Raw genomic sequence first — 25236 nt, 5'->3', positions numbered from 1 at the left:
GGTCCCTGATTCTGCTTTTTAATTATTTTATCTTTTTATTTGGTCTCTAGAAGTTTATAACTTTTATTGATTGCTTTTCCCAAAGGGCCAAATTTGAGGTTTTGTTCATTTGTTTGTTCATTTTGAGACAGGGTCTCACTATGCTACTCAAGCTTGCCTTGAATTCGCAGAGATCCCCTGCTCTTACTAGGTATGAATGTCTGTAGGGATGGTTGTACTACAGCAGACAAAATCAACTCTCTAAGTTAAAAACACAAGAGTTGTAGATGTTTCCTGTGTCAAAACATAGCGACAGAAGAATTGAAAAAAAAGGTATAAGAATTGTAATATATGAGCCCATTAAGAAAGTACCAGGTTTTATGAAGTAAACGCTGACAGAATTGAGGAGCTATGGCTACAGGTTTCAATAATGGCTATAGCACATAGACAAGAAAGCACGGGTAAATGAGGGAGCTGACCAAACCAAGTCTCTAGCAAAGCATGTTTTATGCACTCTGCCACTGTTTGCCTCTTCGTTGTGGGCTAAATCCAGTTCGACTTCTGTTGTTACCAGTGAGGAATTCTTGCACTGTGTTGCTGTCTTACGTTTTCCTCTTCCCCTGTCCCTTCTGTACTGCCTTTCTTGTGTTTATTTTTCTCAGCATATATTTTTATCTCTCCATTATATCCTTCTAGTCCGTGTATATTTTATTTTCTTAGTCGTGACCATGGGGATTACGGTTAGCTTTGATAGCATTTCCAACAATCTCATTTTAATTGACCCCAGTTCAGTTTCAATAATGTACAGAATCTCTGCTCCTGTGTAACTCTGCCATACTATGCATGGTGGTAGACTCATGAATCTATAGTTGTGTGTCATTGATACACATTTAACTGTTGTCTTTTATATAAGAACAGCCCGAACAAAGACTAATCAAAACTGCTGCAATTTGGAGTGTGTAATTTCCTTAACTGGAGTTCTCTCTTTGTGTCTTCAAGTGACAGTCTGCTACTGTCCTTTCTTTCCTTCTTTCCTTCTTTCCTTCTTTCCTTCTTTCCTTCTTTCTTTCTTTCTTTCTTTCTTCCTTCCTTCCTTCCTTCCTTCCTTTCCTTCCTTCCTTCCTTCTTTCTTTCTTTCTTTCTTTCTTTCTTTCTTTCTTTCTTTTCTTTCTCTCTCTCTGTTTCTTCCTTCCCCCTCCCTCTCTTCCTCCTTCCTTCCCTCCTTCCCTCTCTCCTTCCCTTCTCCCTGCCTTCTGTCCTTTTTATTCTCTCATATATTACATCCTAACTTCAGTTTTTCCTTCTTTCCTCTCCTCCCAGCTCCCCACTCCCCCTCCCCCGAGCCATTCCTCTGTCTCCCTTCAGAAAAGGTCAGGCCTCCCAGGGATATCATCCAAACATGGCATTTCAAGTTATAATAAGATTAGGCAAAAAAATAAGGGGGGGTGGGTATGTGGATGGAGAGATCCTCAGTGGATAAGAGCCCTGTGTGTTCCTCTAGAAATCCTGAGTTCAATTCCGAGCAACCACATGGTGGCTTACAACCATCCATACTAGAGTCTGATGCCCTCTCCTGGCATGCCAGCGCACATGCAGATAGAGTACTTGTATACATAACTAAATAAAATATTTAAAAAAGGAAAAAGATTAGGCACATCCTCTCATATTAAGGCAGAATGCAGCAACACAGTCGGAGGACAAGTTTCCCAAAAGCAGACAAAAGAGTTAGAGACAGCCCCCACTCCCACTGTTAGAGGAGTCTCACAAGATCACCAAGCTACACCACCTAACATATATACAGACAACTGAGCTCAGACCCATGCAGGCTCCCTGATTGTCTGTTCAGTCTCTGTCAGCCTCTATAAGCCATGATTAATTGATTCTGTGGGCCATTTTCTTGTGGTGTCCTTGACTACTTTGGCTCCTACAATCCTTCCTCTTCCACAGATCCACAAAATGTTCGGCTGTGGATCACTGCATCTGCTCCCATCAGTTGCTGAATGAAGCCTCTCTTGATTATGCTAGGATCCAGTCTACAAGTATAACAGAATATCATTAAGAATCATTTCATTGATTTCCCCCCACCCCTAGTTGCGTTTGGTTCTATCCTGGCCATCCAGGCAGTGTCAGGCATGGATTCCCTCTTCTGGTGTGGTCCTTAAGTTGGACTAGTCATTGATTGGCCAGTTCCACAAGCTCTGTACCACCTTTACCCCAGCACATCTTATAGGCAGGACAAATTGTAGGTCAGAGGTTTTGTGACTGGATTCATGCCCCAGTCCCATCACTGGAAGCCTTGCCTCATTACAGAAGATAGCCAGTTCAAGCTCCTTGTCCTTGTTCCTAAGAGCCTTGACTAGGCTCTCCCCTGGAGACTCCTGGGAGTTTCCATTGCACTGGGTGTCTACCTCCTCCCCAGAATACCCCCAATTCCAGTTGTCTATCCCAGTACTCTCTCTCTACACCCTTCACCTGATCACTCCTGTTCTCATTCCCACCTACCTCCAGCCAACCCTTAAAATCTTTTATTTCGCCTTCCCAGGGAGATCCATGTGTTCCCTTTGAATCCACCTTGTTAAACTTAGCCTCTCTGGGGCTATAGGTTATAGTATGATTGTCTTTAATTAACAGCTAATATACACTTGTAATTGAGTATATAACATGTTTATCTTTCTGGGTCTGGGTTACCTCACTCAGGATGATCTTTTCTAATTCACCCATTTGCCTGAAAATTTCATGGTATGTTTTTTTTTATTGTTTGTTTTTGGTTTTGTTGTTGTTTGTTTGTTTTTAGTAGCTAAGTAGTATTCCATTGTGTAAATGTACCACATTTTCTTTATCCATTCTTTTGGCTAAAGGACATTTAGGTTGTTTCCAGCTTTTGGCTATTACAAATAAAGCTGCTATGAACATAGTTGAGCAAGTATCCTTGGGGTAGGATGGAGTGTCCTTTGGGTATGTGCCCAGGAATAGTATAGCTGGATCTTGAGGTAAATTTATTCTTGATTTTCTGAGAAACTGCTATATTGATTTCCAAAGTGGCTGTGTAAGTTTGCATTCCTACCAGCAATGGAGGAGTTTTCCCTTTACTCCACATCCTTGCCAGCCTGAGCCGTCACTTGTGGCTTTGATATTAGTCATTCTGACAGGTATAAGATAGAATCTCAGAGTCATTCTGATTTGCAATTCTCTGACAGGAAAGGATATTGACCATTTCTGTAAGTGTTTCTTGGCCCTTTGATATTCCTCTGTTGAGAATTCTCTATTTAGATCTGTACACCATTTTGAATTGGATTGTTTGATTTGTTGATGTCTAGTTTCTTTTTTCAATTTAAATTTTATTTTATGTGCATTGGTACTTTGCCTGTATGTGTGTCTGTATGAGGTTGTTGGGTCCCCAGGAGGTACATACAGTTGTTAGCTGCCATGTGGGAACTGAGAATTGAACCCAGTCCTTAGCACTTAGTGCACTCAACGCTAAACCATCTCTTGAGCTTCTGATGTCTGGTTTCTTGAGTTCTTTATGTATTTTGGATATTAGCCCCCTGTCAGATTTGAAGTTGGTCAAAATCTTTTTCCATTTAAAGACAGAGAGAGAATATTCAGATTAACAAAATCAGAAATGAAAAGGGAGATATACAGGCATTGAGGAAATCCAAAGGACAATTAGCTTTTACTTCAAAAACCTGTACTCCACAAAACTGGAAAATCTAAAAGAAATGGACACTTCTTGATATAACTTGCCAAAGTTAAACCAAGATCAGATAAACAATTTAAATAGACCTGTAACCTCTAAGGAAATAGAAGCAAGGAAAAAAAAAAAAAAGCCCAGGGCCAGATGGTTTCAGAACAGAATTCTACCATATTTTCAAAGAAGAGCTAATACCAATGCTCCTCAAACTACTCCACAAGACAGAAACAGAAGGAACATTACCAAATTCATTTTATGAGGCCACAGTTACCCTGATACTCAAACCACACAAAGATTCAACAAAGAAATAGAATTGCAGACCAATTTCCATTATGAACATTGGTGCAAAAATACTCAATAAAATACTCATGTTATGAATCCAAGAACACATCAAAAATATGGAGAGATGGCTCAGAAGTTAAGAGCACTGGCTGCTCTTCCAAAGGTCATAAGTTTAACTCCCATCTATAACCATCTATAATGAGATCTGGTGTCCTCTTCTGGAGTTCAGGCCTACACGTATGCAGAACACTGTATAAATAATGATAATAAATATTTAAAAAATCATCTACCATGACCAAGTAGACTTCATTTCAGAGATGCAGGGATGCTTCAACCTACAAAAATCTGTCAATGTAATCCACCATGTAAGTAAACTGGAAAAAAAAAAAACCTATATGATCACCTCATTAGATACTGAAAAGGCCTTTGACAAAATACAACACCCTGTCATGATTAAAGTCCTGGAGATGATTAAAGTCTTGAAGATTTAGGGATCCAAGGGACATACCTAATAATAATAAAGATAATTTACAGCAAGTCTATAGGCAACATCAAAATAAATGGAAAGAAACTCAAAGCAATTCCACTAAAATCAGGAACAAGACAAGGTTGTCCATTCTCTTCCTATCTAGTCAATATAGTCATATTGAAGGCCTAGCTAGAGCAATAAGACAACTAAAGAAAAGCAAGGGGATAAAAACTGGAAAGGAAGAAGTCAAGGTATTGCTGGTTTTAGATGATATAGTGTGCATGAGTGACCCCAAAAATTCTATAAGGGGACGCCTGCAGCTGATAAACACCTTCAGTGAAGTGGCTGGGTACAAGATTAACTCAAAAATATTAGCAGCCCTTTTATATACAAACAACAAATGGGCTGATAAAGTAATCAAGGAAACAACATCCTTCACAATTAGCCACAAATAATGTAAAATACCATGGGATAACTATAACTCAGCAAGTGAAAGATTTCTGTGACAATAACCTCAGGTTTTTGGAGAAAGAAACTGAAAAAGAGAAGAGAAGACGGAAAGATCTCCCATGCTCATGGATGAGTACAATTAATATAGTAAAAATGGCCATCCTATCAATAGGTTCAAATTCAACGCAGTCCCCGTCAAGATTCCAATACAGTTCTTTACAGACCTTGAAAAAAACAATGTAACTGGACAGTTAACTGATTTGTGGGTTCCTCTTTCTTCCACCCTTTCAACCCCCTGATCCTAGATAGGAGAGGAAAGAAGGATAAAGAAGAAAGGGGGCAATGTTATTGTTAGACGACTTCCTGGTGATTAGGAGCATGCAGCTCCTTGGGGCAAGTTTGAGCTTTGCCATCGGGATATCTAGTTTTTCCTCCTCCTCCTTTTCCTCCTCTTCCTACTGCCTATTCTTGTTCTTATGGTTTCTTCTTTGCACACAACTACTTAATAAACCTCAACCAACAGCAACCACTCTTGTATTGGGGCTCTAGTGTTTATATACCCTCTGAGAAGTCCCCAGAATTCCAAACTTCAGACAATCACAGAAACTATCTGAAGCTGGCAAAATCACATCTCTGCTAAGCATGAGACAGATCATAGTCATTGGCTGTGATGAAGCCCTGTGTCCCCACGCCTAGGATTAAAACGAAAATGTATTCTTATAATATGTGTATGTTTTTTAAAGAAAACAAAACTACAAAATTCTCATTACAGATGTTTATTCAGCTCATATGGGGGGAACATGATAACTAAAACAACTTGAGGTATCACCATGTCTAATTTCAAGCTTTACCGCATAGCTATAGTAATAAAAACCTCATGGTATTGGCATAAAAATAGGTTGATGAGTGGAATCAAATCAAAGACCCAGATGTAAATCAACACACCTAGGGACACCTGATTTTTGATAAGCCAGAAATATACCATGGATAAAAGAAAGCATTTTCAACAGATGGTGCCAGTCCATCTGGACGTTGGTATGTAGAAAAATGCAAATAGATCCATATCTATCACCCTGCCCCAAACTCAAGTCCAGGTGGATCAGATACGCTAACCCTGATAGACAACAGAGTGGGTAGTGGCCTTGAATGCAGTGGCACACAAGACACAACTTCCTGAACATGACCCCGACAGCACAGGCACTAAGATTAATGAATGGACCTCATGAAACTGAAAAGCTTCTGTAAGGCAAAGGACGCTGTCTGTCACTCTCTAAGACAGGTGTGCTGGCAGTGGATATCCTGAGCTTTTGTTTATCTGAATCTATCTTATTTTATCCTTAATTTTTTTTTTCCCAAAACAGGGTTTCTCTGTGTAGCCTTGGCTGCCCTGAACTTGCTTTGTAGACCAGGCTGGCCCCAAACACACATAGATTCTTCTCCCCTGTAGTGTTGGGACTACAGGTGTACAATGCTGTGCCCAGCTTATTATTAATTCTTTAAAAATAGTTTTAACACTCTTGCTCTTCTCTTGCACTCTTTCCATTTCCATCATGTCTCTGTCTTGCTCTGTCTCTCTCTACCTCCGTCCAGTAAACTCTTTCCTATTAAAAAAAAAAAAAGTTTGAACACGCTATAAGATTGTTACTTGATGGCTTTGGTTGTTTTGGTGTTCGTTCATTTGTTTGTTTGTTTTACTCATCCCTTTAAGAATGTTGCCCGTCTGCCTTCTCCCCTGCAGTTTTGTTGGATACTTTGTGCTCCAAGTCTCTCAAAAGTAATTGGCTGGAATTGGGCAGTTTACTTCTAAGCTTAGTCAGAGAATTCATGGCCTCACTTTTTGCTGATTGTGGGCAGGAGACTGGTTTAACACTTGGGTGTTTCCATAGTGCTAGGTACCTGACAGCAAGAGGTTCTTGAGAGAAATGAACACCCTCCCCCCCCACACAATGTTCTGCTTTTTTAATTTTGGTTTGGATGGGGTGTTTTGTTTGTTTACAGGGTTGGAGGGTAGGGGGGAGTGGGGATTGTTCTTTTTCATGCAACACTCAGTGTATTCTGTTTTGGGGTAGGGGGTTGTCTTGCCCAGGAGCATTGCCACCAAGTATTTGCTTATCCATGGAAGTACAAGAGAAAGGGTCAAGGAAAGTTTCACATAGGAATGGAATATAAACCCTATGGTTGACCTTTCTTAGCCCCTATTCCACATTCAAAGTTATAAAAATAAGCTAATTCGAAGGACCTCAGATCTTAGTTATGTCACTATTACTGCTTTCCCATCGAAGGTTTGTTTTATGGAGGAAATAGACCCTTTGGAGCTAAATTAAAAACTATGTGTGTGAGGAGGGAGGAGGAGAGGGTTAAGAAGAGCCTGAAATTGGATTGATTCTCCCGGAGGTCAGTGCTTTATTGAATGCAAGCACGAGGTGCACGCTGGACTCAATGGAGTACAGTAACACGGCGTAGATAAACAGCCCCTGCTCAGGTTGCTGAGAGTGCAGCTGGATTCTTACGGAGGACTCAGTTTCAAAATAAAGGCGGCAGCTGGGCCCCAGAGCAGCATTGATAAGCAGGTCTTGTATTTACCCATTAAACAGTGTACAAAGCCAGAGGCAACAAATGAAAATAGGCAAGGAAAAAAAGTGAAAGCCTTTTCAGTTCTAGTACATTGTTTCACAGCATAATGGTTTTGAGAACTTTTGGTGTGTTCTTCATAGGGCTGAAAAACATTGCATTCAGCTCCTGTCCACCAATAATCAAACACTAATTCTAATTTACTTAATGACTTGTTGGTTACCTTACAAGAAGTCCATTTCACCTACAATTTTTATTAGTTTTTAAAAAGTAAGAAAAAAAAAGTAAATTAAGTGTGTATTTATAGTTTTATATCTACTGTTATAAAACCATTTTCATAAAACAACTAGCTGTTACTCATAGGAACAGTGATGCAGGACTGCCCGTGTACTTGCTACCATTTGTGTCACAGATAGTAATGTGATCAGCGTCTCCGTATTTAAGTGAGTGCTTCTAGGAGGCCTTGGGAATGATCAGAACCTCAGCCTCTCACAAGGCAGGTTTTAAATACCCCGAGTAACAGTAGTTCTAGGTAGTCTTTGGGATTATTCCAAAGAAAAGCTCGGGATATAAGAAATGCATTGTGTTATGCACACCATAAGCACATGCAGAGAGAGCTTGGTCCATATAGACAACAGTGGGATGTTTCCAGAAACCTCCACATCCTACAGTCAAGGAAAAACGACCTCTACGTTAGTTTTTCTTTGCCTTTAAAAAATATTTCTAAACCCCGTTTAATTTTATGTGTTTGGGTATTTTGCCTGATTTATGTCTGTATGCCATGTGTATGCCTGGTGCCCAAGGAGGCCAGGGAAGAGCATAGGAATCTTGGAACTGGAGTTACAGATGGTTGTGAGCTGCCATATAGGTGCCAAGAATCAAATCTAGGTCCTCTGCAGTTGCAGCTAGTGCTTTCACCTCTGAGCCCTGGTTTGCCTCCTTGTAAAAAAGTAAATGTGTGGGCGCCTAGTGTGCCATAGTGCACATGTGGAGACCAGGAGGCAGTTAGGGAAGGTAGCTGTCTTTTTCTACCATGTGGATCTTGGGAATCAAATGTTAGGTTATCAGGCTGCCATGTCTTTTGTTTTGGTTTTTGTTTGTTTGTATTTCTTCTTTCACAGTTCACGGAAGCTCTTTATATATGTGTTCTACATCTCTAGAAAAAGAACCCCAGGATCCTCTTTCCTGTGTGTTTTCATCTTGCATTTTCATGGTCCATGATGCTAGCTGAGGTTGTCAGTACAATGAAGCTGAACTGACAGGAAGGGAGCAGATTGTTCTGCCATTTCTCTAGGTCTTTGAGCTGTACATCAAATCTAGGCTGATCACTCCACACTTGTTCAACTTGTCTGTAGGTTCACAACAATTTTCCCAGCTCTGTGATCATCAATGATCTCAAATCCACCAGTGTAACCATGCTTCATGATCACAGTTAGGAACTGAACGATGACTTTGGAGCATGGCCCGATGAGGACCTGGCGTTTGCCTCTCTTCTCAGCATTGCTGATGCTCTCCAGAGCATCCACCAGGACACTCGTGCGCACCATGGTGACAGCACGGAAAGATGGCAGAAAGAGGTTTGTTTGGTTTTCGAGGCAGGGTTTCTCTGTGTAGCCTTAGTTGTCCTGGAGCTTGCTCTATTGACCAGGCTGGTCTCAAACTCAGAGATCCTCTTCCCTCTGCCTCCCTGAGTGCTGGGATTACCGGCGTGTGCTGCCATCACCCAGCGCCACTTCATTTATCTGATTGTATTTATAGGTTGGTATTTACTGTAGTGATAAAGTCCACTGCCTCCAGCTGCATTTTCACATTTTTTCCTCTTCCTCAACAAATTGAGTCATATGAACTTGTCTGTTAATGTTTCAAATTTGAATACATTATTTTCTTCCTGACCAAAGTTCTTTTAATAAAAAATTAATTCTGAATTTTCATTTAATCGTTCTCTCCTAGACAGTTAAATCCCACACAGAAACAGAGGAGAAACAAGCAGAGAGCCGTACCGTCACCCCGCCTGCTGCACCTAAACCAAAACGAGAGGAGAACCCTCAGGTAGTACCATCTCTGCCAGGCCTCGTCGGGTCTGGGGTGTGGGATTTAGTTGCTCTCTGTTTCTCTCTCACTCAGTAGTGTGATTATGGAGTCAGGTTGATCTGGGGCAGCTTTCTTAGTCCTGAGGGCCCGAGCGGGGGTGCAGAAAGAAGGAGCAGAAGGCTAATGGCCGCTTCCCAGCTGTCCTGTTAAATTCCGAGGAGGCATGCTGTGCCGGACTCAGGCAGCCGTTCCCTCAGCTGATGTCAGTTCACACTGTGGACTGCCATTGTGTTTGGTTTGTTAGGACTACTTTGCTACATCAGAGCCCTAAGACCCAAAGGTGTCATTGGCTCCAGGTAGTACACTGGGCATGAGTGGACTGAAAATGGTGACGTACACACTGTGACATAAGCCCAGCACAAGCAAAGACCGTGTGTCCATGGCCAAGAGGGTATTCTAGCTTGCCCAGGCAGCTCTAAAGGAAAACACAAGGGGTGGTGTGATTACGATGGTGAAGAGCTGGCAATGGTGTTAGGGCGCTGGTGATCCATCCACACTCTTCTCGGCACATTCTCCATGTCAAATCCGTGTCAGACAACCAGCAAAGTTTCGTGTGTGTGTGTGTGTGTGTGTGTGTGTGTGTGTGTGTGTTTTTCTTAAATCAGAAAAGGAAAGCTCTATTGAAACAGCCCAGTTTTTATAAAGCAGGTGCCAAGTGTACTTCTTTCAGATGTGAAATCAACTGTAATTTTGAAAGGGCCAGAACTTGAACCAAAAAGAACCACTGGTTACAAAAATTGCTGAAAAACTTGTAAAATCATTCACAAATGTAGTAGTAAATAATACGCTGGGAGCAAACAGAGCAGGCTGTCAGCAAAAAGAAAACCTTTGAGGTCAGTGTTGCTGGGTAGCCCCAGCTGAGCCGGAATTGACCATGTGTATCCCAGGCTAGTCTTGTACTTGCAGAGTCCACTTGCCTCTGCCTGCCTGGTGCTGGGGCCACAAGCAATTACCATCAGGTACAAACGGCACAATTTGTAAAACGAAAGGAGATCTCATGTTAGTGACCCACAACAGGTGCCAACGTGCAGAAGCAGATGTAGCTTCTAGGTGAACAGGTCCTTTTTTTTTTTTTTTTTAGATTTATTTATTTATCATGTATACAGTGTCTGGGTACATGTACAGAAGAGGGCACCAGGCCTCATTATAGATGGTTATGAGCCACCATGTGGTTGCTGGGAATTGAACTCAGGACCTTTGGAAGAGCAGACAGTGCTCTTAACCTCTGAGCCATGTCTCCAGCCCGAACTGGTCCTTTTTAAGACCACTCTGTGTAGGAGAGTGGGAGAGGAGTGGGAGACAGAGAGGCAGAGAGCGAGAGTGCTGCTTGACAACTTTATGATTGTAAACCAGTTCTAGCCAGGGGTGGTGGCTCACACCTGTAATTCTAACACTTGGGAGAATGAGGCAGGAAGATTGTAGATTTGAGGCAACCTGGGCTACATAGTGAAACTCTGTCTAAAACTGAAAAAGAAAGGAAATACGTGAGAGCGGTAACCTTTTTTTCTCATCTAAGAAATTCTTTGTGAGCTTAGTCTAGACGGGCAAAGGTGACCTGGATGGATGTGCCTGGACAAAGAGTGCTATTATGTGGTATGGAGAGGTTTGCTACAGAGAGTGTGGTGGACAGCCTCTGTGTTGATACACTTTAAAGGATCAACGTTGGGAATGTGGTTATCTGGCTGGCCACCAAATAGATCATTTCAGCATGCAGTGTTGAAGAAAGGGCAACCTGCATTACCCTACTCAGTTATTGTTCCTGTCAGAGAGATAGTTGTCCATCTCAGGTTTTGTTTGTTTTCCAGGGAAGGGACAAATATTTGAAATAAGAGAGAAAACAAAAACACTTTATTTTTCAGAATTCTGAAGATAGCAGCGAAGGAAGCTTCAGGAAGAAGAGAACTAGAGTTCTCCAGCAGTCTGCTCAGAAAATGAGTGCTAGGCTCATTGAATAGGCTGAGCCTCTGGCTTCATACAAATGGGCCAGACTTTTTTTATACTGCCGACAGTAAAAGGTCAAGATTTTTTAAAAAGAAATATTTATTTAATTTAATTTTAGTATATGAATGTTTTGCCTGCAGGTCTGCAGGGTACGATGGAAGTCAGATGGTTGAGCCGCCATGTGGGTGCTGGGAGTTGAACTCAGGCCCTTTGTAAGAGCACCCTGTACTTTTGACCACTGAGCTATCTTCCCAGAAGGTCAGGATTTTGAGGAAGCTATCAATGGAGGCATGTGCCTCTCTTCCCAGCCTTCTGGAGACCAGGGCTGAAAGAGATGCAGGCAGCCAGGAGTGTGGGGACTTTAGGAGTTCGTTCATGCGTGTGTGCATGCATCAGTGTGTGTATACTGCAGGTGTGCTCCCATGTGTTTGAAGACCAAACTGTTTGTTAGTAATTCTGTGGAAATATGTTGCCCAATAGTTGAAGGTGTTTATTCAGAGAGAACATTTCCTCCTCCGTACTAGGGTTGTTTAAAAGCATGTGCTTCAGTAGACAATGAAGACACACTTTTCAGATCACAGCCAACCAAAGCAATGAACAGCAATCAGTCCATTGCTCTTTGCAGTTTAAAGTATCTTACATTCTCTCTTAGGGATACAGATGGAGAAAAACTGCCCCATAATGTTTAAGTTTCACATTTAACTGAAATCCTAGTATTAAGCGGAACCCTAAAATCATTGGCTGGTGTTTCTACTGTCTGGCTGTGGAAGTAATGTGAGGAACCAGCCTTGAGGTAAAGAATGACATGCTTGGAACTCTAAGCTTGCTGTTTGTGAGGTTCTGTAGTTCCTTTGGATGCTTTCCCACCATGAGTACTCTTTTTAAGGAGATTCTTCAGGGCAAAAAGTCCAAACTGCCATCACTTCTGAGCATGAAGCCCCTGTGTCAGCCCTTCGTGTGACTCTAGCAAGTCAGGGTGGCTGTCCTGCTCTCTCTGACTAGGAAAGCTGTGATCAGCTTTGTGACATCCCAGACTGAAATACATTCTTTTGTTTCTCTGGCACAGAAACTTGCCTTCATGGTGTCTCTAGGGTTGGTAACACATGACCATCTAGAAGGTAAGAGATTTTCTTAGCATGGTCTTCTTTCTAGCTTTGTTCTTAAAAGTAATGTTTGCTGAATTCCTAGAATAGAAAATTGGAACACAAATAGATTATGATTCAGTTATATGTGGAGTGGATATCTTTTTGAGGGAAAAAAATGCCTCCTGTCCATGTAATAATGTCCAGGCCTTCCCCTTGCTAGGATCAGTCATACTCCTGTTCTGGAAAACTTCCCAGAATCCTGAAAGAAGGTGATTTTTCTGGTCTTTGTCTCAAAACAGAGTAGCAAGCGCTCCTGTGAGAAGTCTTGTTTCTAATTTCCAGTGTCTGGACATCAGGATCCTAAGGACAGTTACAAAGCTTGCTGCCCTTGTTATTTAATTCAGGACTGATAAATTTTGCTTTGTTGTCTGTAGATACAGCTCATGCAGACCTGTATACTCAGTAGCCTAAAAATAAATGAGAATGGCTGTTTGTAAGTGTGGTCCACGGCAGCGCTCTCATTCACGGAGTGGCACACTGGAGGACAGCGTGGGCTTACCCACTGAGAGCCACACCTCAGTGTGTTTGCTTCTGCTGAGGCCATAGTGAAACAAAGGCCTGTTGCTTTCTGCTTGCAGGAGAGTCAGTCTGTTAGAGAGTAAACGTCTGTTTCTTAGTTTGTTCATTTTTATCTTCTAACCAAAGCCTTTTCTTTTCTCAAGAAATCCAAAGCAAGAGGCAGGAGCGAAAGAGAAGAACAACAGCAAACCCAGTGTACAGTGGGGCCGTCTTTGAGCCAGAGGTACTTCGGCCAGCAATGTCCTTTCCTCGTGCCCAGGCTTCACTTGTGGCTTGTTAGTCCCTCCCCTGAAAGCCTGCTAAGAGCAGTTTCATCTGCACTCAGCCTCTTCAGCTCTGTGATGCGATGGCCTTCTCTCTGCTCACAACTCCATTGTGTTTTATCAGTCACTGCTCACCTCTTAAAGTTTTGAAGTTTGAGTACATACACTCTTACCATACAGTTTTAATCCTGGTGTGACCACACTGTGGAGCAGAGCCAGGCCCCTTTGGCGTATTCTCTCAGAGCCAAGTACACATAATCAAATTCATTAACGCTGAAACCTTGAGATGATTGGCACTGACTGGTTACCATGTGATAGGCAAATTTGCAGTGTTCTTGATAACCGTGCTATTCAATAGTCACCTTTTCTTCTTAAATCTCCAAAGCGTAAGAAGAGCGCAGTCACTTACCTTAACAGCACAATGCATCCTGGGACACGGAAGAGAGGTGAGTGCCTTTTTAAAACCCTGTTTGCTTTTGCCTTTGCTTTCTGTGTTGTGTTTCTTTTCCTTCTTTCTCCCTCTTTACCATTGTCCTAGAACCTAGCTCCTCTATATGTTCAAAATAGTTTTTGTTTTGTTTTCTGAGAACATGGAGGAAAAGAGAGATTTCTTAGCGCTCTGAACACAGGGCTTAAAGCTGACTTTCTGGGTCTTGGATAAGCTGGCTCAAGAGAATGGCTTAATGCAGCATTTCTGCCCCAAGCCTACCAGGCCATCCATGAATAGCTCAGTGAACAGAACATCTCGTGAAAGGAAGTGTTTAGCATCATTAAGCAGCTGAGCACTGCTGTTGCCAAGGTGTTCCTGATAGTGTTTCAGACTTCCTGTTGCCAGTGAGGGTAGAATGGGACTTAATTCCTGTGGTCTGCAGACTGTCCAAAAAGAGAACTTAGAATCTTTTTTCAGGGAGCTTCTCCAGCTAAGGAAGAAAAGAATGCTGTTAAAACATGCTCCCCAGTGCAAAGACTACTAACATGCTGTTCCCGTCTTCCAGACCATACTCTAGGCAGAGTGGAACAGCAGCAGCTCTCTCTGTGCAGGTCTAAGTAGGTCTTCATCTCAGGCTTTGACTCATAAACAAGGTACTGAAATCACTCTCGGATGTCAGTAATGCATCCCAAGGTCCCTTTTCTCCATGTGGTAATGTGTCCCTGAGTTACAGTTGCAGGCTGGAAAGGTTGCAGAGTGAGTGACTAGCATACTGATCTTTGTGCATGCACTCAGACTCTCAGAGCCTTTGGAGACTTCCGGGGTTACCTTGACCTTTGCCAATGTGCCATTGTCTTCCTGAGGTGCAGCCAGCCTCAGTGATAAGAGTCATCCTTTATCAGTCCTGCCCTCAAGTAACCAACCCATCTACATGAGAAATTTTAAGTTACTGCTTTGTATTAGCCTCTGGGTCATAGTCATAAGTTACTTTTTGGTTTGGTGTTCAGCTATTTTTTTTTTTTTTTTTTTTTTTTTTTTTTTTTAGTGATCACACAATTCTCAGATAAGAGGTCCCTAGCCAGCTGCCTCAATTAATTGGCTGGCTGGGAGGTAGTTTAGAGGACAGGGGACAAATGAGCCAGAAAGATCAGAGGCAAGAGGCTAAAGCCTTCATTCAAGTGCCTGGGGTATGTCTTGTGTGGGTAAAGAGGATTTGTTATCTGGTTTTTTCCAAATAGCACTAGATATTCTGGGGAAAGACCAAGTGAATCTGTCTTTGTAACTCAGGCGACTATGTGTAGACTGCTTCGGCCTGGGCTTTTCGAGAAAATGCCTTGTTCTGTCCTCAAACATGTAATTCATGATTGTTGGTGTTGTGAAGCAGGGAGGCAGCTCTCAGACCACTGTAAAGGATACCCAGTGTTGGAAGCCGTGAATCCACTGTAAATCCATTCATGAGAACAAAAGGTCATTAGGAGCGATAGCAGAAAAGCCTTAGTGACTAATGCACAAAACACATGGAAGATAAACTTTGTACTGGCTTCAGCCTCCTTTGCTTTATGCCTGCTCCTGTGATTAGAAACCCCTAATTTTGATAGTCTGGGAATGATCATAATTTGCTCGAGATGAGGTTTCCTTACAAATGCCAGCACCAGCTAGGCAGGGTGGTGCACACCTTTAATCCCAGTTCTCGGGGAGGCAAAGGCAGGAGGATCGCTGTGGGTTAAGAGGCCAGCCTGGTCTACAAAGTGAGTCCAGGACAGCCAGGGCTGTCTTGAAAAACCAAAATAAAACAGGTGAACAGATAAAGCAAATAAACGTCAGCACCTTTTGCCATGCTCCAAAGCTCCCTTCTCCTCCTTTCTTTTAGGATTCATGTAGTTGTTTCTAATGGCATTGAAATCTTTGCTTTTTTTTCTTCCTCTGACCTGTGTATTAACCTTCTGTCTGCTACCTCACTTCCTTTTCCATGCTAGCCAATGAGGAACACTGGCCAAAGGTATGTAAGACCATTTTCCCCCTGTCTTTCCCTCCCCCTTTCCCCCTTTTGTTCCCTTCTTTTGGTATAGGTCGTCCTCCAAAATACAATGCAGTGCTGGGGTTTGGAGCCCTTACCCCAACATCCCCCCCATCCAGTCATCCCGACTCCCCTGAAAATGAAAAGACAGAGACCACATTCACTTTCCCTGCACCTGTGCAGCCTGTGTCGCTGCCCAGCCCCACCTCCACAGACGTAAGTAACTTGGGGACATGCACTCTCTCCGAGAGCTCACATGGGAAAACCGTTGTCCTGTGTTGCCTCCTTACCTGATTCCTCGCTAGCCCTGGAACAGCAGGTGACCATGCTGAACGCCTGCATACCATGCCAGGCTGCTTGCTTTCTTCCAGGGTCTCAGCTGTTCAGCATCCTTGAGAGTCAAGTTCACATAAATCCAGAGAGCCCAGAGTTTCAGAGTCTGGGTTTGATCAACTGTGAATGAGCTCTCAGAGGAGGTTGGGGACATGGGCTATATAGTTAAGAGGTTTCTGTCATTGTCATGCTGGAGACAGAACAGGAGCAGGGCAGATGCCTCCCGAAGTGCTGCTGCTACAGCAGGCGTACCTCCAGAAGTGCAGCCGTTACTGTGTGTAGCGGATCTGCTCAGAGGCAGGTCCCAGCACTTACATGTTCTGCTGAGCAAGCGCTGCTCCTGAGGCGAAGGATACAGCAAGGAACAACAAGGCAAAATATGAGCATTCTGGGGCCTTGTGTTCTGTAGGAAGAGGTAGATGACAAGGGAACAAATATGTTCCTTGGGGGTTCCTCAAGCAGAGATGAGTACCGGGTTGAGAAATGGGACAGTAAGGCACAAGGTGCAGTGACAGGAAGGCAAAGGCATCACCTGTGAAGAGGGAGAAGGGGCCTCTCAGGAATGCCTAGGAGGTGTAACTAGAGAGGCCTGCTCATGGGAGGCTCCAGAGGGAAATCACCAGAGGGCTTTGAATAAAGGATTGGCATAATTCTCCAATTTCCAATGATTTGTTTTATTTTGAAAGTTTCACACCTGTAGATCAGTTGCAGCAGTGGACGGAGTCTCCATTTGCTCTGCTTCATCAGTTAGCTTTTCGCTCCATCCAGTCTTCCTTAACATGCTTGCACCCGCCTGCACATGCACACAGTTTTTCCAAGTCAATTAAGAATCTCCATCTTAGTGGGACGTGGTGGTGTACTCCTGTAAAGGAGGTCAGGCTGGTCTACAGATCAAGTTCCAGGATGCAGGGATACACAGAGAAACCCTGTCTCCCAAAAACCAGGGAAGAGACTCTTCACTTGTAAGAATAACAGTATTCTGTTGGATAGCCACCATGTGGTTATGGCATTATGGGAATTTTAACATTGGTTACATCTTAGCATGTAATATGCAAGTCATATTCCAGCTTTTCTGCTTTCCCAGTTACCGCCTTTGTCCAAATCACTCTTGGCATATATTCTTATCCTTGTTGTGAAATTCTTTATTCTCCTTTATTCTGAAATAGTTTCTTAGGCCATCTTCTTTTTAATTACAATTTATTCATTTAGAGTATGTGATCTATGTCTGTGTGTGTGCTGTGGCACATGTGTAGAGGTCCAAAAACAGCTTTCAGGAGTCAGTTTTCTCTTTCCACTTCATGGGCCTCCAGGCTTGAACTCAGGCTGCCATGCCAGGTGACAAGTGCATGCACTCACTGAGACATCTTGCCAGGCCCTCTTAGCCCATGCTCATCTTCCCCAGTGGTGACAAGTGCATGCACTCGCTGAGACATCTTGCCAGGCCCTCTTAGCCCATGCTCATCTTCCCCAGTGGTGGTGTCTTTTTTGATGGGACAGTTACTCTATTGAGTTGGCCCCACTGGACTGTGCCAGTTCTTCCCAGAATAGACTGAAGCTTATGTTTTTGAAAGGATCCTAGAATGAGGAATGACAGGTCCTCAGTGCATCGCAGCAGGAGGTATGTGGCATCAACCTGTTGTCGATGTTAACATTCATCTCGAGATAATTTCCATAGAATTTTCTCACCGAAAAGGTCTATTTTCACTCTGGCTGGAGACATTTGAGTTGGAGCTTTGAGTCTGCTAGACTGTTACCCAAAGAACTCAACCTCCTCTGGTGGTCCTGAGGCTTATGGGACTGTCTGGTTTTTGAAAGGAATAAAGTAGGGAGGCTGCTGTGGTGGTCCAGGGAAGGGATGCTGACACCTGGGTGCTCCTAGTGGAGTAGTAGATGCAGAGATGGAGAAAGGTGACATTGCCGTTGACTGAAGAGGAGAGGAACAAGCCTGAAGGAACAGAGCGAGAACTGTGTTCGTGCCCTCATCCCTTAGGAGTTGCAGAGCCTATTTACCGTGTGCTGGCGAAATGTTCCTTCAAGTTGAAGGTGCTCATGACTTACTAAGGGTGTAACTCTCTCCCTGAACCCCTAAGTTAGAGTTCCAGAGGCAGCAAACAAAGTATTATCTTTGGAGAATTGGGGTCACAATTCCCAGAAGGATTCTTCCTTGGACATGGCTGGTGCCACACTCATCCTGATTCTAAAGACTTGGCATTCCATCCATCCTTCCTAACCTTTAGCCCTAGTAACTGATGCGGGTTTTCTGGTGGCAGGCTGACGAGCACCAGGAGTCCCTGTCAGAAACCATGTTTGCTGGTACTTAAGACTGTCCCAGCTTTTCCCCAGTCCAGGTGTGGCCAAGGAAGTCAGCAGCTCCCTGCCTCCCTGTGCCGTTGTGCACAGTGCTGGGGAGGGGCTTTGAGCCCCTGCCCACAAGTGTCTTAGGTATACCATGTTGCCTTGATCTAGATTCTCTGGTTGAGTTTATTTTTTATTTTATTTCTTTATTTGTTTTTTTTTTTTTTTTTTTTACAGGCTAGACCTAAAAGATCCCCTCTAGTTAAATCACAAACTAAACGATTTTGCCAGGTTTCATCTTAAAATGCAAACATTGGTCTTTTCAGAAATCTAAGGTTAAAATAATGCTTTTCTGAATCCACTAAAAATGTTTAGAACTTCCTAAGTTAAACCCAGTGGGATACATTTTTTTTAAAGAGATAATTGACTTTCTACTTTTATAGTATCCCAACAGTAGCCATGATTAAAATCAACATACAGGGTTCTTTGTGTTTGCTGCTGGGTAGCATAAGCCTCGACATTAATTAAACAATAACAGTCGAGAGCTAAGCATTTCCTGGGGATCAATAACCATCTAGAAGAGCTTGGTAATACAAGACCCAGCCAGACTCCGGTCCTCAGGATGCACCTTGTTGCTGCTGTCATTTTTATGGGAAGGGAAGATACGTTGACTCATTACAGATTTTTAGCACACAGTAAAGTTGGTAGAGGCAGCATGTTCCCAGCAATGTCATGGTCAGGCACTGCTCAGCTTACCGTTTGCTTATGTCCTGTCACCAGAATTAAGCGTTTTGATCGCTACCCTTTAGGCAAAGACTGACCTTAATGGGTGAACTGTCTCTGTATTATATATTCATTCTGACATTCTTAGAATTTTATATTTATTTTATTTTTTTCTTTATTAATTACACTTTATTCACTTTGTATCCTCCCTGTGGTTCCCTCCTTCCTCCCATCCCAGTCCCTCCCTTCCTCGCCCCTCTGCACACATGCCCCTCCCCAAGTCCACTGATAGGGGTGGTCTTCTTTTCCTTCCTTCTGATCCTAGTCAATTAGGTCTCATCAGGAGTGGCTGCATTGTCTTCTTATGTAGCCTGATAATGCTGCTCCCCCGTCAGGGGGAAGTAATTAAAGAGCAGGCCAATCAGTTCATGTCAGAGACAGTCCCTGTTCCTATTACTGTGGAACCCACTTGGACACTGAACTGCCATGGGCTACATCTGTGCAGGGGTCTTAGGTTATCTCCATGCATGGTTCTTGGTTGGATTATCAGTCTCAGGAAAGACCTCATAAGGGAAATGCAAATCAAAACGACCCTAAGATTTCACCTTCCACCCATCAGAATGGCTAAGATCAAAAACTCAAGTGACGGGGCTGGAGAGATGGCTCAGAGGTTAAGAGCACTGTCTGTTCTTCCAGAGGTCCTGAGTTCAATTCCCAGCATCCACATGGTGGCTCACAACCATCTATACTGGAATCTGATGCTCTCTTCTGTCATGCAAATGATCTACAGATAGAGCACACTTATATGCAAAATAAATAATTAAAAAAAAAAACTCAAGTGACAACACTTGCTGGAGAGGTTATAGAGAAAGGGGAACCCTCCTCCACTGCTGGTGGGAATGTAAACTTGTACAACCACTCTGGAAATCAATCTGGTGCTTCCTCAGACAACTAGGAATAGCACTTCCTCAAGATCCAGCTATACCACTCCTAGGCATATATCCAAAAGAGGCTCAAGTACACAATAAGGACATTTGCTCAACCATGTTTGTAGCAGCTTTATTTGTAATAGCCAGAAGCTGGAAACAGCCCAGATGCCCCTCAGTGGAGGAATGGATATAGAAATTGTGGTACATCTACACAATGGAATATTACTCAGCAATAAAAAACAAGGAAATCATGAAATTTGCAGGTAAATGGTGGGATCTGGAAAGGAACATCCTGAGTGAGCTGTCCCAGAAGCAGAAAGACACACACAGTATATACTCACTCATATAGACATATAATATAGGATAAACCTACTAAAATCTGTACACCTAAAGAAACTAATCAAGAGGCAGGGCTCTTGCTAAAATGTTCAATCCCTATCCAGAAAGGCAAAGAGGATGGACATCAGAAGAAGGAGAAAAGAAGGAACAAGTCAGGAGCCTGACACAGAGGACCTCTGAAAGGCTTTGCCCTGCAGACTATCAAAGCAGATGCTGAGACTTATGGCCAACCTTTGGGCAGAGTGCAGGGAATCTTATGAAGGAAGTGGGAAACAGTAAGATCTGGAGAGGACAGGAACTCCACAAGAACAGCAACAGAACCAGAATTTTATATTTAAACTGTTAAGCCAGAGCAGTTCTCAAAATGTGGTCTGGAGTCGCTGGCACTTTTCAGGGGTATATAAACAAAAATTGTTCCCATAAAAATACTAGCATATCAGGCATCATTTCCATACTCATTCTCAAGACTAGACAGGGGTTTTCCAGACACAGCTTTCCATGTGATGTCATAGCTATTTAATGCTTACTTGTGTTTTTGAGCTGTTTTGTTTTGTTCTTAGTGTAGTGTTGTTGTAACTTTCTGTGATTCTGTAGTTAACTCAGTGTTCTTCCGTGATTTGAGTACACAGAAATCCTAAGACTCACAAACACTAGGTATTACTGCCATAGTGTGTGTAAATGTGAAATTTGAAAGATGGGGCTGGAAAGCTGTGTACACATGTACACACCTTCACACAAAGGGAGTTTCCAGAATGCCTGTATGATTGGAAAGATGCGTTCCCTCAGTGGTGTGGAAGCAGCGGAGGGACTGGGCATCACTTTCTGTCTTGCTGCTTCCTGTACAGTTCTGTGGCAGGCTTTCTAACAGAACCTCGGACATCTTAAAGTAGTGTGTCAGCACTGACTTGCCGAGTGTCCTGCAGCTTGTCCCCTCAGCCTTCCCTTCCCTGTCATCCTAGTCTGTGTGTTGATCCCATCCAGAGAACAGGTTGACATTGACATGGGGAAGTGCATCTCTTGAAGAACTCTGGATTTTAGTTTCCTATGTTGAATAGTTGTACTTTGTTGGTTCTGGTGGTACCTCCTGAGGGCCCCAGCAGGTTTACCTGAGCACTGGAACCATCACAAAGGAATGGGAGAGTTGACGGGGCAGCTTTTCTCACCTAGTAAAGTATTTTATCGGAAGACTAAAGCCTCCCACTGGGTGCTCTGTTGAGCAACAAATGCCAAATGCTGGTTCTGCAGAGCATTGTCAGCTGTAGCGCTGGAATCTTTTGGTTCCACATGGTAGAAGCATCTATCAGTTCTGTTTGCTCTTGACTTGGGCTTTTCCCATTTGAACATTCACTTGGGGAATGTTCCCAAGTGAGCAAGAAATTCAGTAAATCATTATTTCTTGCCTCTTTCTTAATTCTTTTTAAACTGCCCTCCCCACCCTATATGATAAGTCCCTGTCATAGTGTGAAACACTTTGGTCAGAGAATCTGTGCCAAGCAATGGCTAATCTGTCGGTTGGATTCTTGGCATTGGAAGTGCTAAATTGTTACCTAAGCCATTGATTTTGGCCCAGACAACTGAAGATCTTTGCTGTAAACTCTTAATTTATAGGGTTAAATTCTCACTCTAAATCTGAAGACCTAAAGGGAGTCCTTAATGTTTAAATTTCAAGTTAAATGCCACCCCAGAAACTGAGCTTTGTGCCATTGGAAACCCCTGCTTTCCTTAGCACTGAGATGGGAGGTTCATCTCTGTGCCATCGGCTCCCTGCAGGGAGCACCTAAGTGCAGTTGCAGCGTACAAGGTCCGTTGAGTTTCCTCCTTTCTTGTCACTTTCCTTACCGCTCCTCTCCATCTCACAGGGTGACATCCATGAGGATTTTTGCAGCGTTTGCAGGAAGAGCGGCCAGTTGCTGATGTGTGACACCTGTTCCCGTGTGTATCATCTGGACTGCTTAGACCCACCTCTGAAAACAATTCCCAAGGGCATGTGGATCTGCCCCAGATGTCAGGACCAGGTACTGGGGCTGGGCCACATGGATGAGGAACCAGTGAAGAGGAAGAGAATGGCGTGGAAATCCCTGTTCCTCCCATCCTGGGAAATAGGCTTCCCTTGGGTCTCTTGGTTGTTCTGGAGGCACCGTTCTCCTGGCTCAGGTCACGGCGTGAACACACAAAGGCATAGTTCCCTCATGAGTTCTGGTGCATGAATTGCTTTTTTCTATGGGAAATGACTTGTCTTTCCTGTTCAAAGGGCAGACCTCTGCCCAGCATAGTGATACAAGTTCTATAGTGCCAGCACTTAAACTGCTGAGCCAAGCCCAGACTGAGCTACATAGAGGGATGGCCACAAAAAAAGAAAACCAAACAAAAGATAGGTTAAAATCCTAGCGTTCTAGGCTGGGTCTGATTGTATATACCTTTAGTCCCGGCAACCAGGAGGCTGAAACTGGTGAATCTGAGTTTGAGACAAGCCTGGTCTACATAGTGAGTTCCAGTCAAGCCAGGGCTACAAAGTGAGATATTATATCAACAAAACAACAGACAAAAAACCCTAGGTGTCTGGAGAGACGGCTCAGTGGTTAAGAGCACCGACCGCTCTTCAAGAGGACCTGGGTTCGATTCCCAGCAACCACATGGCAGCTCATAACTGTCTAACTCTAAGATCTGACACCCTCACACAGATATACATTCAGACAAAACACCAGTGCACATAAAAGTGAAAATTAATAAATTATTAAAAAAAAAACAAAAAAAACACTAAACTAAATAAAACCTGATTTGAGTTCATTTTTTACAATTTCTCTTTTTTGTTCTTTTTGCAACGCTGGGACTCAACCCTCCTCCCCCATGCATACTGCTCAAACATTAGGGCCTTGTGAATGCTGTATGCGTGCTCTACCATTGAGCTGCATCTTAAGTCCATGGTGTGTTGAAATAAGATCTCTCCGTAGCCCAGGCTGGCGTTGAACTTGGGGTCTCCTACTTGGGCTTCTGGGGCCTACCAGTATGGGCGTACCTGCCTCAGTCCTCATCCCACGAACTGAGTGTAGCCAGAGTACCTTTCCCTGCTCTTCTGTCATGCAACCCTCTCCCAGTTGCCTACGAAGGGGCCCAATTATACATCAGTATTTACACCTAAGTTTAACATCCTCAGAGGCATTTCTGAGGGACATAACAAAACTAAATTTGAAACAGGCAACCCATGTCAAACCAAAGGCAGAATTGCCCGAGGTGACTGCCTTCATGCCAGTGTCCAGCTTTGTGCTCTGGTTCTAGCTGTAGGGAGTGGTTGAAGTTATTTGGCATTTGTTTACTTGGTAGAATGAATGTTTGTTTTTATCTTTACTTTGAGACAGGGTTTCTCTGTGTAGCTCTGGCATACCTGGAACTCTCTTTGTAGCCCAGCTGGCCTCAAATTCACAGAGATCCATCTGCCTCGCCTCCCAGGTATTGGGATTAAAGGTGTATGCCACCATGCCTGGCTTGTGTGGCCTTTTTTATTTTTATGTATTCATTTTATGCTTACATGTGTTTTATTGGCTTGTATGTCTATGTAGCATGTAACATGCCTGGTGTCCTATACCCTCAGAGGTCAAAAGAGAATGTTGGGTCTCCTGGGACTAGAGTTACAGACAGTTGTGAGGTGCTGTGTGGGTGCTGGGATTTGATCTTGTTATGTCTAGAAGCCAGTGCTCTTGACCACTAAGACATGTCTCCAGCCCCTTACATGGCTTTTGTAAAGATAGAGGAATCTCCCAAGTGTCTGCCTCTTTCTGTAGTCCACGATTTTGAGTGATGGGTCCACAGCCTCCCTGGATCTTGTCTGCAGCCACAGACACTGGCGTTTGGCATTATCTTGGGCCTCAAGGAAAAATTGTAAATTCTTTTCAGATGCTGAAGAAGGAAGAAGCAATCCCATGGCCTGGAACCTTAGCCATCGTTCATTCCTATATTGCCTACAAAGCAGGTAAGGCCTGTCCCTTCGGAGAAAAAGTCACTGGAAGGCAACGTTGGCTTTGTTTCCAAAGGAAGATAAAAATGTTTTATTGAATAAAGTAGAACGTTTGTGGACCATTTTTTGAGAAAGAAACTGTGAAGTGTGGTTTCCCCATGGAAAGCTTGGCCAAAGCCACTATGGCCAGCACACCCACAAGGAAAAGTCCAGGTGGCCAGGTTCTGTGTCCTGGCTGTGTGGCAGCTGGCACTTTCAGGGCGGTTGTCTTTGGCTTGTACGCCAGTGAACATCCTAAGCCAGGTAGGCTTTTCTAAAGAATTGATTGTTTAAAACTTCTTCCCGCAGCAAAAGAAGAGGAGAAACAGAAGCTACTTAAGTGGAGTTCAGATTTAAAACAGGAGCGAGAACAACTAGAGCAGAAGGTGAAAGAGCTCAGCAGTTCGATAAGTGTAAGCACTCTCCTTTCTCTTCACTGCAGGGCCGGGTCCTTGCCAGTTGCTTGCAGTCTATCATGAGGGTGGTCACCTTGTGAGTTAATGTGTTGTACTCCGGTTCCATGTTTGTGGCACATGCTACCTCGCCCAGGCGCTGAGTGTCCTTATGGCTGGTGTCTGACAGGACTTTTAGTCTCCAGGGCATGAGGGCGAAGAGTAGCAACTGCAGCGCGGTAGCAACATCCAGTGCCTGCACATTTCTCAGTGCTTGCCTCACCTGACCCTGAGTAGCCCATGGCGCCCTTGAGTGACTCCTTAGACACCTGAGTTTCTAGGCTAAGGGAAAGACTACCCACTGGTAACCAACCAAGAGGGCCTGG

At 43.5% G+C, this 25236-nt stretch overlaps 1 protein-coding gene and 1 pseudogene across 18 annotated transcripts in view; one reads left to right on the top strand and one right to left on the bottom strand.

The window, feature by feature from the left end:
- Phf21a (PHD finger protein 21A) overlaps window positions 1–25236 on the top strand; it is a 183770-nt gene that overhangs the window by 153498 nt on the left and 5036 nt on the right. For 13 of the 18 annotated variants that reach the window (XM_060371582.1, XM_060371583.1, XM_060371575.1 and 10 more), the window contains 8 exons: window positions 9393–9491; window positions 12541–12592; window positions 13282–13361; window positions 13787–13847; window positions 15901–16064; window positions 22327–22482; window positions 24359–24434; window positions 24768–24871. In XM_060371582.1, the coding sequence (XP_060227565.1) occupies window positions 9393–9491; window positions 12541–12592; window positions 13282–13361; window positions 13787–13847; window positions 15901–16064; window positions 22327–22482; window positions 24359–24434; window positions 24768–24871 (792 nt within the window). Of the gene's footprint in view, window positions 1–9392; window positions 9492–12540; window positions 12593–13281; window positions 13362–13786; window positions 13848–15807; window positions 15831–15900; window positions 16065–22326; window positions 22483–24358; window positions 24435–24767; window positions 24872–25236 lie in introns of all 18 variants that reach the window. The other 5 variants (XM_060371584.1, XM_021639309.2, XM_021639310.2 and 2 more) reach the window with 1 other exon arrangement.
- LOC110549865 (small ribosomal subunit protein uS8-like) lies at window positions 8599–8989 on the bottom strand (annotated as a pseudogene).

This window comes from Meriones unguiculatus, chromosome 18 (assembly GCF_030254825.1).
Source record: "Meriones unguiculatus strain TT.TT164.6M chromosome 18, Bangor_MerUng_6.1, whole genome shotgun sequence".
Classification (NCBI taxonomy): Eukaryota; Metazoa; Chordata; class Mammalia; order Rodentia; family Muridae; genus Meriones; species Meriones unguiculatus.
This window is presented reverse-complemented; position numbering and strand designations above follow the sequence as displayed.